This window comes from Dromiciops gliroides, chromosome 2 (genome assembly GCF_019393635.1).
Source record: "Dromiciops gliroides isolate mDroGli1 chromosome 2, mDroGli1.pri, whole genome shotgun sequence".
NCBI lineage: Eukaryota > Metazoa > Chordata > Mammalia > Microbiotheria > Microbiotheriidae > Dromiciops > Dromiciops gliroides.
The window spans coordinates 236371072-236384472 of NC_057862.1; the positions used below are offsets into that span (position 1 = coordinate 236371072).

Consider the following 13401-nt stretch of genomic DNA (forward strand, 5'->3'; position numbering starts at 1 on the left):
GTTGCCTGGAAACTGGGAACACGAGCCACGGAGCGGGGGAAGGGGGAGGGCCCGCTTCTTGCCCTAGACTGGAGTCCCGGGTGTCAGCACGTTCTCCAAGTGCGCCAGCCTCCCTGAACCCGGGAGAGGAGCCCTCGGCTTGGGCCAGCTCCGCACCTGAGCGAGCCCCCACCCAACGGCCTGGCCTCGGCCTCCGCAGGGCCTTTCCCAACTACCTTTGAAAGGAGAGAGTGTGCCCAGAACAGCCCAGAAACTGAGAGTGAAAATGCACCTAGAAACTGAAGCCGGGCTTTCGGCTGTATCAGAGGGCAATAAACCCAAGTCTGCCCCCAAATCCTTGTGGAGAAGAGTGCCGGTGTGTGCCTCCCTAGCCGGGCTAGGCATACTAGTGGCTTCTCTCAGATTGTTCAGCAGTGTGGTTCGTTCAACAGGTATGCCTGCTCTTCTTGCAGTGCTTTAACCTTGCTAATAAATGAGTTGTGCTGCTGGGTTTACTGGCTTTGATTTTTTAAAAGTATCTTTTTTTTTATCATGTTTTATGGCCAGTCACGAACTAGCTAATAATGCCCTTTCAAAATTTTATTATTTTTTTTCCACTCACTTCCAAACTAACTTGCCCATCCCTTAGGCCCTACAAATGACTCAGCTAAATGTAAAGGTCAGAAGGATTGAAGTCCACTGGCAGATTCAAAATAATCTGTTAAACAACTTGCACCAGCATTAAGAAAGCCTCAGTAAATTGCATTTCAAGCATTTTCTTCATGCTTCAGTTCACTTTTACAAACGCTTTGGACAAGTCTGTCTCATTTGGAATATTTACACAGAAATCTATGTACATGTTAAACTTAAAATCTCAAAATGTTTTATTTATTGTAATGTTGTTCACCAATTTCAAATTGAGCCTGGTTGTTAGACTCTGCTTGCAAACTATGAACAGCCATATAAGGTACCAACATATATGACAGTGGAGAGCATTAGGTGTCCAGTGGATAGTGCTGGATGTACCTGGAGTTAAGAAATTGTTTTAGTGGTTTTCAGCTCGGTCTGAATCTTCATGACCCCTTTTGGGGGGATCTTTCTTGGCAAAGCCCCTGAAGTGATTTGCCATTTCCTTCTCCAGTTCATTTTATAAGTGAGGCAACTCAGGCAAACAGGGTTAAGTGACTTGACCAGGGTCACACAGCTAGTAAGTGTCTGACACCAGATTTGAACTTGGGTCTTCCTGACTCCAGGCTCCTAACGCCATCCCCTATGCCACCTACCTGCCCAGAGTTAAAAATACCTGAGTTAAAATCTGGCCTCACATGCCTACTAGCTGTGTGACCCTGGGCAAGCCATTTTAACCTCTCTTTGGCTCAGTTTCCTTAATTGTAAAATGGGAATAATAACAGCACCCACCTCACAGGTTTATTGCGGGGCATCAATAATATTTGTGAAGTATCTGGCACTAAATAAATGTTCATTCCCTTTCTCCCTTCCCTGGTCAGCAAGGAGCTTCTGTTTTTTGTAGGATATTTAAAGCTAGAAGAAACCTTAAGGTTATATAGCCTAGAGCTGTCAAACATAGGCCTCTTGTGTCCTTCACACTACATAGTGCAGCCTGCGCCAGGTTAAAATGTAACTGGGAAATATTTAACAAAACAAACAAAAATACAATAAAACAGTGATAACATTACATTTTAAAACTAAGTCAATATGGAGCTCACAAGCATCCTTATATTTCATGGCCCCCATTTCTATTTGAGTTTGATACTACTGATCTAACCCTATCCCTACATTTTACAGATGAGGAAACTGAGTCCCAAGGAAGTTAAATGACTTGTTCAAGGTCATGTACAGGTGGTTTTAAGTGACAGAGGTAGATTTCTTTTTTTGGAGGGGGGGCAATTGGGGTTAAGTGACTTGCCCAGGGTCACACAGCTAGTAAGTGTTAAGTGTCTGAGGTCAGATTTGAACTCAGGTCCTCCTGAATCCAGGGCCAATGCTCTATCCACTGCGCCACCTAGATGCCCTAGAGGTATATTTCTAATCCAAATACTAGAATTCCAAATCCACTGTTCTTTTGAGGGTACCACACTGCCTTCTCTGACCTTGCTACTTGGAGCTGTTGGGCCTTCATCAAATCACTTAACCTTAGTATCAGTTACCTTATTTATCAAATGGAGATGGGAAGAAAGGCAGTAAACTCTCAGAACTCATGACACAATTGCTCCAAAAAGTCTCCAAATAATGCCATAGGACAATTCCTGGAGCAGCAAAACACACAAAAGAACAGAATGAGATTATTTTCCAGCCAAAGACAGTTTAGAAAATCGGCAGGAGGTAATGTAGTGTTTGATAAACCCAAAGACTCCAGCTTCTGGGATAGGAACTCAGTATTTGACAAAAACTGCTGGGAAAACTGGAAGATAGTACAGCAGAAATTAGGCGTAGACCAACATCTTACACCTTATTCTTTTTTTTTTTTTAGTGAGGCAATTGGGGTTAAGTGACTTGCCCAGGGTCACACAGCTAGTAAGTGTTAAGTGTCTGAGGCCGGATTTGAACTCAGGTACTCCTGACTCTAGGGCCGGTGCTCTATCCACTTAGCTGCCACCACCTTATTCTAAAATAAGGTCAAAATGGGTACATGATTTAGACATAAGAGGTGATACCATAGGTAAATTAGGAAAGGAAAGAATAGTCTACCTTTCAGATCTTTGGAAAGGAGAACAGTTTATGACCAAACAAGAGATAGAGAATATTATGAAATGCAAAATGGATGATTTTGATTACATTAAATTAAAAAGGTTTTATACAAACAGAAGATATGCATCCAAAATTAGAAGGGATGCAGAAACAATTTTTATGGCCAGTACTTCTGATAAAGGTCTCATTTCTAAAATATATAGGGAACTAAATCAAATTTATATGAATCCAAGTCATTCCCCAATTGAGAAATGGTCAAAGGATATGAACAGGCAGTTTTCTGATGAAGAAACCAAAGCTATCTATTCCCATATGAAAAAATGCTCTAAATCTCTAATGATTAGAGAGATGCAAATTAAAACAACTCTGAGGTACCACCTGACACCTATCAGATTGGCTAAAATTACAAAAAAGGAAAATAATAAATGTTGGAGAAGCTGTGGAAAAATTGGAACACTAATGCATTGTTAGTGGAGCTGTGAACTGATTCAACCATTCTGGAGAGCAATTTGGAATTATGCCCAAAGGGCTATAAAGCTGTGCATACCCTTTGACCCAGCAATACCACTATTAGGTCTTTTTCCCAAAGTGATCATAAAAAAGGGGAAAGGACCCACATGTACAAAAATATTTATAGCTGCTCTTTTTGTGGTGGCAAGGAATTGGAAACTGAGGGGTTGCCCATCAATTGGGGAATGGCTGAACAAGTTGTAGTATATGAATGTAATGGAATTCTATTGTGCTGTAAGAAATGATGAGCAGGAGGAGTTCAGAGAAACCTGGAAGGGCTTGCATGAACTGATGATGAGTGAGATGAGCAGAACCAGAACATTGTACACAGTATCATCAACATTGTGTGTTGATCAACTGTGATGGACTAGATTCTTCTCACCAATGCATTGGTACAGGAGAGTTCCAGGGGATTCATGATGAAAGGGGATCTCCAAACCCAGAAAAAAAAAGAACTGTGGAGTATAGATGGTGATTGAACAATACTATTTCTTTTGTTTTTGGTGCTGTTGTTTTTCTATTTTGAGGTTTTTCCTCATTGCTCTGATTCTTCTCTTATAATATGACTAATACAGAAATATGTTTAATGTTGTTATATATGTGTGTATATATATATATATGTATATGTATATATACATATATATACATACACACACACACACACACACACACACACATATATATAACCTATATCAGATTACCTGCTGTCTAGGGCAGGGGGGAGGGAGGGGAAGGAGGGGAGGGAGGAGAGGGAGGAGAGGGAGGGAGAAAAATCTGAAATTGGAAAGCTTGTATAAACAAATGTTGAGAACTATCTTTACATGTAACTGGAAAAAAAATAAAATACTTTTATCAGAAAAAAAAAGAAGAAGAAGATCGGCAGGAGGGGGGCTGCTGTGCCAGGGCAGGAGTGGAGCCCAACTTCACAGTCATGCTGACACAGATCCAGGCCCAGGCAGGCCGAATCAGGGAAAGAGACCCCCAGAACCTCTGAATCAGCTGCAGTGCCAGTGTCATCTGGAACTAAGCTCATGGTCTAGTGAGAGGGCTGAGCAGTTGGCAGGGGGTAGATTACAGGGATCTCTGCTGGTGCTGAGGCAGAACTTGGGTTTTTCACCCCTGCTGGGAAACAGGAAGTAGGCTTGAATAGCAGTGGCCCACGAGGGGGAGGGGCGCAGGCTCATCAAAGCTAACAACCACATCATACAAAGTTTTGCTGTCTGGTTAATTAGCAAGTTAGCCTGGGGTTATCTATGGACCAAGGAACAGGCCGGGCTAGTGAAGAACCTGCCCCTCCTTAAATCATACCACCTGGACCCCCTGAAGCTTGGGACAGTGCAGCCTGGAAACAGCACCCCACTTTAAGGAGTTAAAAGTCAAGTAAAAGACAGGCAAGATGAGCAGACAGAAAAAGGTGAGGACCATAGAAAGTTTCTTTAGTGACAAGGAAGATTGAGGTGTACCCTCAGAAGAGGATAGCGACATTAGGGCTCCTACATCCAAAACTTCCAAGAAAAATATGAATTAGTCTCAAGCCACAGGAGTGCTCAAAAAAGACTTTGAAGATAAAGTAAGAGAGGTAGAGGAAAAAATGGAAAGAAAAATGAGAGTGATGCAAGAGGGTTATGAAAAAAAGTCAACAGCTTGAAAAGCCAAATTGGCAAAATGGAAAAGGAGGGACAAAAGCTCTCTGAAGAAAATCATTGCTTAAAAATTAGGATTAAGCAAATAGAAGCGAATGACTTTATGAAAAATCAAGACACAATAAACAAATCAAAATGAATAAAAAAAATAGAGGGCAATGTGAAATATCTCCTTGGAAAAACAGCTGCCCTGAAAAATAAATCCAGGAGAGATTAATTTGAAAATTATTGGACTACATGAAAACCATGATCAAGGAAAGAGCTTAGACATTATTTTCCAGGAAATTGTCAGGGGAAATTGCCCTGATATTCTAGAAACAGAAGGTAAAATAGAAATTGAAAGAATCTACTGATTACCTCCTGAAAGATCCCCAAATGAAAACTCCCAGGAATATTATAGCCAAATTTTAGAGCTCCCAGGTCAAAGAGAAAATATTGCAAGGTGCCAAAAAGAAACAATTCAAGTACTCTGGAGCCCCAGTCAGGATAGCACAAGATCTAGCAGCTTCTACATTAAAGGATTGGAGGGCGTGGAATATGATATTCCAGAGAGCAAAGGAATTGTAATTACAACCAAGAATCGCCTATCCAGCAAAACTGATTATAATCTTTCAGGGGGGGAAATGAGGCTAAAATGAAAAAGAGGACTTTCAAGTATTTGTGATGAAAAGACCTGGACTGAATAGAAAATTTGACTTTTGAATACAAGAACCAAGAGAATCATCAAAAGGTAAACAGGAAAAAGAAATTAAGAGGGATGTTAAAAGGTTAAACTGTTTACATTCCTACATGGGAAGATGACACTTCTAACTCATAACTTTCTCAGTATTAGGGCAGATGACAGAAATAAATTTAGACAGAGGGCAGAGGTGGGAATTGATTTTGAAGGGATGATATCTGTAAAGTATTTATTTTTTGTTTATCTTTTTTTTGTGGGGTGGTTGGAGTTGGGTGACCTTCTTGGGGTCGCACAGTGGGTGAGTGCCTTGTGTCTGAGGCCGGATTTGGGCTTGGGTCCTCCTGGGTCAAGGGTAAATGCTTTGTCCATTGTGTTGCCTAGCTACCCCATGATGACATCTTTAGGGTAAAAAATTGAGGGGCGAGAGGAGTGAACTGGGGGAGGGGGAAGGGGAGAGGTAGAATGGAGTGAAATCCCACATGAAAGAAACAGGAAAGGGTTTATGGAGTGGGGGGTGGGGGGAAGAGATGGAGGAGCAGGGCAGTAAATGAACCTTATACTCCTCAGAATAAGATCAAAGACCTTAATCTCATCAGAGTTGTTTCAAGGAGGGATTAACATACACACCCAATTGGGTTGAGTAATCTATCAAACCGAGCAGGAAAGTAGGAGAGGAAGGGGATAAGGAGGGATGGCAAAAGAAGGGAGGGCAGATTGAAGGAGGGGGCAGTCAGAAGCAAATCCCTTTTGAGGAGGGATAGGGTGAAAGAAGATAGAAAATAGAATAAATATCATGGGGAATGGAATAGGATGGAGGGAAACAGTTAACAATAGTAACTGAAAAAGAGAAAAGGAAAAAAAATTGTACAAAAAATATTTATAGCAACTCTTTGTGGTGGCTAAGAATTGGAAATCAAAGTAATGTCCATCAATTGGGGAATAACTGAACAAACTGTGGTATATGATTGTCATGGAATATTGTTGTGCTATAAGAAATGACAAGCAGGATGATTTCAGAAAAACCTGGAAAAACTCATATGAACTGATGTATAGTGAAGTGAGCAGAACCAGAACATTGTGCTCAGTGACAGCAGCATTATTGCTCTGTGAGCAATTGTGATTGACTTAACTACTCTCAGCAATACAATGATCCAAGATAATCCCAAAGGACTAATGATATCAAATGGAGATAACTGCCATACCAGGTTGTGATAAAAATGCTTCAGAATATTAGTCAAGAGATACAAAGCTCAGGCACATAGCTATAAACTCCCTTTGAATGGCATTTTAAAACTTAAAGGACTATTGAATTTACCAGGACTAATGCTGATACTGCATAGTTTTCACTTAGTTTCATTCTGTAAGCAAGATTAGAGTGATTAAGTTTAACCGCCTGTTCCGCCCTCCATTCTCCGTTTTCCTTTTCCCAAATAAGTCCTTAAAATGTGATATAAGAACCAAACAGCCTGAGGTGATTGTCTAAAATGTAATTCTGGAATCAAAGGTTGCTTATTCCTTTTCTTTGTGTTTTTAGCTGGCCAAGTTTAGTTAAGATCAGAGCAAGGAAAGCTAATAGTAATTAGTAATTGGTGGCATCCTGGTTGGCATCCTCCAGGGGTCATTGAAGCTGAAAGCATCTTCTACACTTTTCCAACCCAACCATCTTTTCATGGTGGTGACAGAGAAATCAAAGATTAGCATCATAGGCCTGGAAGTGGAAAGAATGGCAGAAGCTATCTAATCCAGCCTCCTCTTTTTACAGATGAGGAAACTGAGGCATAGAGAGGTTAAATGACCCATGCACACAACTGATAAGAAAGTATCAGAGGACCAGCTAGGTGGTGCAGTGGACAGAGCACTGGCCCTGGAGTCAGGAGTACCTGAGTTCAAATCCAGCCTCAGACACTTAACACTAGCTGTGTGACCCTGGGCAAGTCACTTAACTCCAATTGCCTCACAAAAAAAAAAAAAAGAAGAAGAAGAAAGAAAGTATCAGAAGCAGAGTATCAAGCCAGGAGTTCCTGAATTCAAGTGCAAGCTTCTATTCACTAAGCTAAACTACATCTTTAAGGGGTCTCAGGCTGGATCATGAGCTGCTACCCAGTCTGAGGAGTATTCAAAGGGACCAGGATAGTGCAGGTGTTCTTAACCATTTTTGTGTCAAATCAAGTATAGTGAAATAAAGATGTGATTAGTTTTCCCCATTCAAGTTCAAGGAACCCCTGAAATCTATCGAAGGTGGAGCGCGGGTCCTGGACCTCAGGTTAAGAGACTCGACTTGGGGAGTCCAGGGGCCCAGTTGAGACTCCCGAGCTCCCCTGACTCAGTAAAGGTAAGCCCAGATCGATCTTTCCATCCCTCTCAGGTGGGCAGGCTCCCAGCCAAACCCGGCTGGCCCTGATTGGCTGAGCTGGGCCACAGGCCTCTCTAGCCGGAAGCGGGGAGGAGGAGGACTAGAACTCGATGCTCTGCAGGTACCGGCAGTTGTGATCTTGAACTGACGGTTGGGTGAAGTGCCCAGCTACCTACCCTCTTTGCGGCCTCCTCTGGGGGAAAGCCGAGCAGTGTGAGACCGGGAGAACCCCGCCCCCCGGAGGGGCGATCAGAATGAAATGTTAGTGGAAAAGGGACGCGGCTGAGGGACAGACGAGAGGCTGGTGAGCAGCGGCGGGGGTGGGGTGGAAGGAACAGGACGGCGAGCGGCCCCCCCCACCGAGATGCCCCACCCCCGCCTGGGCTTGCTCGCCGGTGTGGGTCCTCCAGGCACTGTGGGGGGCCGGCCTTCCTGCTAGATGGGGAAGTCTGTGTGCACGGCACCTTGTATTTCATGGAGTTTGTAGATGTTTAATAAATGGTTGATGACCGACTTTGTATCTCCAGCCGCGAGCACAGAGCGTGGCTCGCTGGTGAGACCGACTTTGTGCCCACTGAAGCACATACACAGCCTGGGAGGTGGAGGGGGGGATCATGCTGAGAGGGGTTAAGATTTATCTGTGTTTATATTATCATATACGTGTATGCACGTATACATACAGATATGCACGTATACACGCAGGAATGCGTGTATCTGTATGCATGTGTATATATGTGTAGTGTGTAAATAAACGTGCTTGTGTCTGTATATGGACAGCTAAGTGGCACAGTGAATTTAGCACTGGGCCTGGAGTCAGGAAGACTCACTCATCTTTCTGAGTTCAAATTCAGCCTCAGACACTTGCTAACGGTGTGACCCTGGGCAAGTCGCTTAACCTTGTTTTCCTCCGTTTCTGGAGAAGGAAATGAATGGTAAAGCACTCTAGAATCTTTGCCAAGAAAACTTTTTCCATGGGGTCACACAGAGTTGGACACCGATGAACAACAACGTGTGTATACCCACACAGACACACATAGCCTGTACATGGTGTGTGTATATGTTGTGTGTATACATTTGTATGTGCATGCATGTACTATGCATGTATACACAAATAAGTATTATATGTGTATACATGAACACATCTCTAGAAACGCATGTGTGCATGTATACATGCATGGTGTACACATACAAACACATTGTAATTTTATACACATAGTGTGCTTATATATACTGTGTGTATGTGCAAATATACACACGCATGTGTGTATATACATACACACATTGTTTCCATATCTATACATTGTATATGTATATGCAAGCATATACATGTGATTATATGCAATACACTGTACACACATTGTAATGTACATTATGCATATTATGTGTATGTATACAATGGACATGCACAGATGTATATCTATATACTTGTATGTGTATCATGATGTGTATATTTACATAAGTGTGTATGCTTATACGTGCATCTTACCCTTACTGTATTCCAATTGAAGAAACACTTATTGTCAGACCACTGTATTCAGAGCACTATGCTAGATTTAGGAGTGGGGAATGCAAATATAAGATTTCTGCTTTTATAGTTTACTATCTTAATAACAATTTCTTTAAGGGCATTTTGTTCTTTTGTTTGCCCTTCGTTGCTTCCTTCCTTGCTCCCTCACTCTCCTTCTTTCCTTCCTTCCTTCCTTCCTTCCTTCCTTCCTTCCTTCCTTCCTTCCTTCCTTCCTTCCTTCCTTCCTTCCTTCCTTCCTTCCTCCCTCCCTCACTCCCTCCTTTCCTGTCTTTCTTTTTAAAAAAATGTTACTAAGGACCTACAAGAATAGATTAGGGGCTCAATAATGTTTTTTTGTTTGTTTTTAAAGAAATTAACTTTAAGGATAGAGACCCAGCTGTGTGACAAATAAAGGCTCAAGCTGTCCAGGGTTGAACTCGTTTTTGTACTTTTCCTTTTCAGGGTCACCAGCAGGTCTTACCATGGCTGAAGGACACACTCTGTTGTCCGTGGATTATGAAATCTTTGGGAAAGTCCAAGGTGTGTTTTTCCGAAAGTACACACAGGTAAGTGTTCCACATTGGATTTGAAAGATGCTAAATAATGTTCCAAGGAAATAAGAAATGTTTTTGTTGATACACATGAGCTGGCTATATTGGGGATGAGACTGGTTATTGAAGCAGTAGGGCATAGGTTTGGTTAAGTCATTTTATCCTTTTCATTTTTTGTTTTAATCTATTTCTTTTGTATTACTTGTGATGTCTGATTATTCAAATAACATAGGAAAACTCCTTCCTTGGAGAAAAAGGAATACTGCCCAGTTTTTACTTTTATAGCATCAAACTAATTTCAATACTAATGAAATCAAAATTACTTCTTGTATTCAATAATTCCACATTTCACTTTCTCTAATGAATACTACTATTTTCCCAGACTGCTTTTCCAAACTTACCTTCTCAGAGAAGCTTCTAAAAGGAAACATTCCTTGTCTGTGTCTGTATGGAGTATAGAGCTTTCTCACAAAAGAAACTTTTAAAGGAGTTCTGTGTGTACTGAGTTCTTTTATTAGCTATATGTAAAGAATTATTTCTTGAGATATCCCTTCTAATTCTCTGTCCAGTTTTAAATGTCTCAGGGTAGAGTTCCCATTATTTTCTTTTTTTTTTTTTTTAAGTGAGGCAATTGGGGTTAAGTGACTTTCCCAGGGTCACACAGCTAGTAAGTGTTAAGTGTCTGAGGCCAGATTTGAACTCAGGTACTCCTGACTCCAGGGCCGGTGCTCTATCCACTGAGCCACCTAGCTGCCCCTCCATTATTTTCTGAGGAAATCTGGCTGTTTAAAGGATCTCTTTCAAATTATGCATTATCTTCATTACCATCAGCAACAGTGATTTGATAAATTATATGTGCATGAAACTTATTTCTGTATATTTATCTGCAAGCTTGAGTATCTTAATTTTGTCCTGTTTCTGTTATTCATTTTAACACTCGTGTCACCATTTTAAAGAAAATCAAGAAAAGTGTTATTCTTCCATATAATTCTTCCTTGCCTCTCTTATCCAGCTGTCAGTTAAGCTCAGCAATTATTTGTTAATTGGATACTATTTGCAAGGCACTGTGTGTTGGATGCTAGGAATACAAAGATAAAAAGAAATTAAACAGCCCTTAATGAAATTATATCCTAATGGAAACAACTTTCTAGCTTTCAAACAACTGCTGTTGCCAATGAAGACTTCTCTAATTACAAACTGCATTGTCCATAACAAGGCAGGTAAATGTTTAGTTAAATTAAGGGAGTAGCCAGATAAATTTCCACTATCTCTACCCTGCATACACTCATCTCCTCCCCTTTTTGCCCCTCCTATCCTGGAGATGCCAGATTATTTTCCCTTCTTGCCCTCTTCTACCACTCCATCACTTTAAACCTTACTAGGGAAATAGGAATAGTGAAGCAGAGCTGTAAAACCAGATGATCCTAATTTACTGGAACTGAGATGCTTAAAATTCAAAGCTCAATCTTGAAAGGAAAAAATGTCCTAAATGTAAGCACCGTCTTTCCCTTGAACATCATTTCCTTCTTCTTCCCTTTCTCTCACAGACACAAAGAGCATTTTTAATCAGAATAAAATTGTTGAAAAAGAAATATTTGAAGAGGTAACAAATGACATTTATATCTTAAAGTTTATAAGGAACTTTATAAAAATACATTATTTTATTTCAGCCATACAACCCCATGAGGAATGTAGTACAAGTACTATTATCTCCATTTTACAGATGTGCAAACTGAAGCTCAGAGATGAAGTGACTTGAACAGTTTCCTCTTAATTCCAAATTCAGTGCTCTTTCCACTGTACCATATTGCCTCTACTGGGGCTGAAACCTCCTATTTGTATTGTTTCCCCTATTAGAATGTGAGCTCCTTCAAAGCACAGATTGTCTTGCCTTATTTTTCTAATTGCATCCCATCATTTAGTACAGTGCTTTGCAAAAAGTAAGTACATAAAATGCTTTTTTCATCCATTCATTCTGGGAATACACACACACACACACACACACACACACACACACACATATATATATTCCAATTAATTTTATCACTGATTATTCTGTAACTTAAGATTTATCACTGCTCTTTGGTAAATGGAGACAGGACTCAAAAACAAGCAACAACCAAGGACCTAGATGAAGGCATAATTTTCCCTATAATTTAGAATAAATGCTGATATCAAGGGAAAAGAAGGAAATGATGTGACATAGCTAACTATAAAATGAACTTTTAAAAATTTACTATGTCAAATATGATGGATACTCTCCCATTTGAAGTAGAGGTCATGAAGGCAGAAGGAGGAACTAGATGACATTTTAGTGTGGTTTCCAGGTTCTTTTATTTTTTTTCCTCCCCTATACCCAGTGGATTCTTGGCTAGGAAAGGGAAAAATTAGCATGCATAATCAAAAGTGTGCTGAGAACAAATGGATAACCTCCTGGGAGCTTTTAGAAAATCGTGGTTTTGTGCTTACATCTCTAGTACTAGTGGTTGCCAGTTTTGATGTTAGTGGAAAATCCTAACCCCTGCTGCTAGTACGGAAGGGAAAAGAGCTGGGTTCAGATGGCTAACACCCTCACTTTAAAGAGTCACAAGGAGATCCTCATCCTATTGCCTTTGTGTTCTAAAGGAGTATCTGGGCAACATCTGCCGGTTCCCAGGGCTTGATTCCAGGCCAAATTTCTGACCACAGAGTGTCATTTCACTTTATTTCAAACAATCTCACTTAATCCAACTCTTTTTTTCCCCATAGGCTGAGGGTAAAAAGCTGGGACTTGTGGGCTGGGTCCAGAACACTGATGAGGGCACGGTGATAGGACAGATCCAGGGTCCCACTGTCCAGGTTCGAGTCATGCAGGAATGGCTTAAGACGGAAGGAAGTCCTAAATCCCGAATTGACAGGGCAAAATTCAACAATGAAAGGATCATCCCGAAGCTGGAATACAAAGATTTCCAAATTGTGAAAGATTAGTAATCAAAAGACAGTATTTTTTCTAGTGTAATATGAATATATGCTTATTTGAAATTGTCTTTAATTTATTATTTTTGTCAGCTGTGTTGTTAATATTCAGAACTATTTGTTACTGTTAATATTTAGGATGGTCATTAAGATATTATTTAGATAATTTCAAATATTTCTTGAATGTAATAGGCGGACCACATCAAAAGATTGCAACTATAAACATGAACTTAATAATAAAGAAAAAAGACAATTGGAATCTCTAACTTTGGTGTTTTTTATTGTCTTTATTGAGAGCTTATTCTGGGAAAATGATTTATTTACTCATTTATACAATAAATATAACTTGTGAAGATTTTGAGAAAAAATTTAAACAGGCCAGGAATGTTCTTTAATTTCATTCCTTCAAAATGAGAAAGTTGGAGGTTCCTGTGAATCATTTCAGTAATTGTCAATGCTCGTTTCCACCTGAAGAACAAGCTACCCCAAGTTCACAATGTTAGGATCAATCAATA

The 13401-nt window shown here is 40.4% G+C and overlaps 1 protein-coding gene across 6 annotated transcripts; it reads left to right on the forward strand.

Moving 5' to 3' along the window:
• The first annotated feature begins 61 nt into the window (after positions 1 to 61).
• ACYP1 (acylphosphatase 1) lies at positions 62 to 13152 on the forward strand. Of its 6 annotated transcripts, none has more exons than XM_043982139.1 (3): positions 62 to 431; positions 9852 to 9946; positions 12680 to 13152. In XM_043982139.1, the coding sequence occupies exons 1-3, from the start codon at positions 266 to 268 to the stop codon at positions 12896 to 12898; spliced, it is 480 nt and encodes a 159-aa protein (XP_043838074.1). In that variant the 5' UTR covers positions 62 to 265; the 3' UTR covers positions 12899 to 13152. The 6 variants fall into 6 exon arrangements, with proteins under 6 accessions (XP_043838074.1, XP_043838075.1, XP_043838078.1 ...); XM_043982140.1 differs by having other exon boundaries at positions 9855 to 9946; XM_043982143.1 differs by lacking the exon at positions 62 to 431 and adding an exon at positions 7942 to 8177 and having other exon boundaries at positions 9843 to 9946.
• Positions 13153 to 13401: the final 249 nt, after the last annotated feature.

Excerpts from the sequence above, each read along its gene's own strand:
- ACYP1 (XM_043982139.1), top strand. The coding sequence starts at position 266 with ATGCACCTAGAAACTGAAGCCGGGCTTTCGGCTGTATCAGAGGGCAAT. Across the intron at positions 432-9,851 it reads CAGTGTGGTTCGTTCAACAG|CAGGTCTTACCATGGCTGAA; the intron begins GTATGCCTGCTC and ends CAGGGTCACCAG. Across the intron at positions 9,947-12,679 it reads TTTTCCGAAAGTACACACAG|GCTGAGGGTAAAAAGCTGGG; the intron begins GTAAGTGTTCCA and ends TTTTCCCCATAG.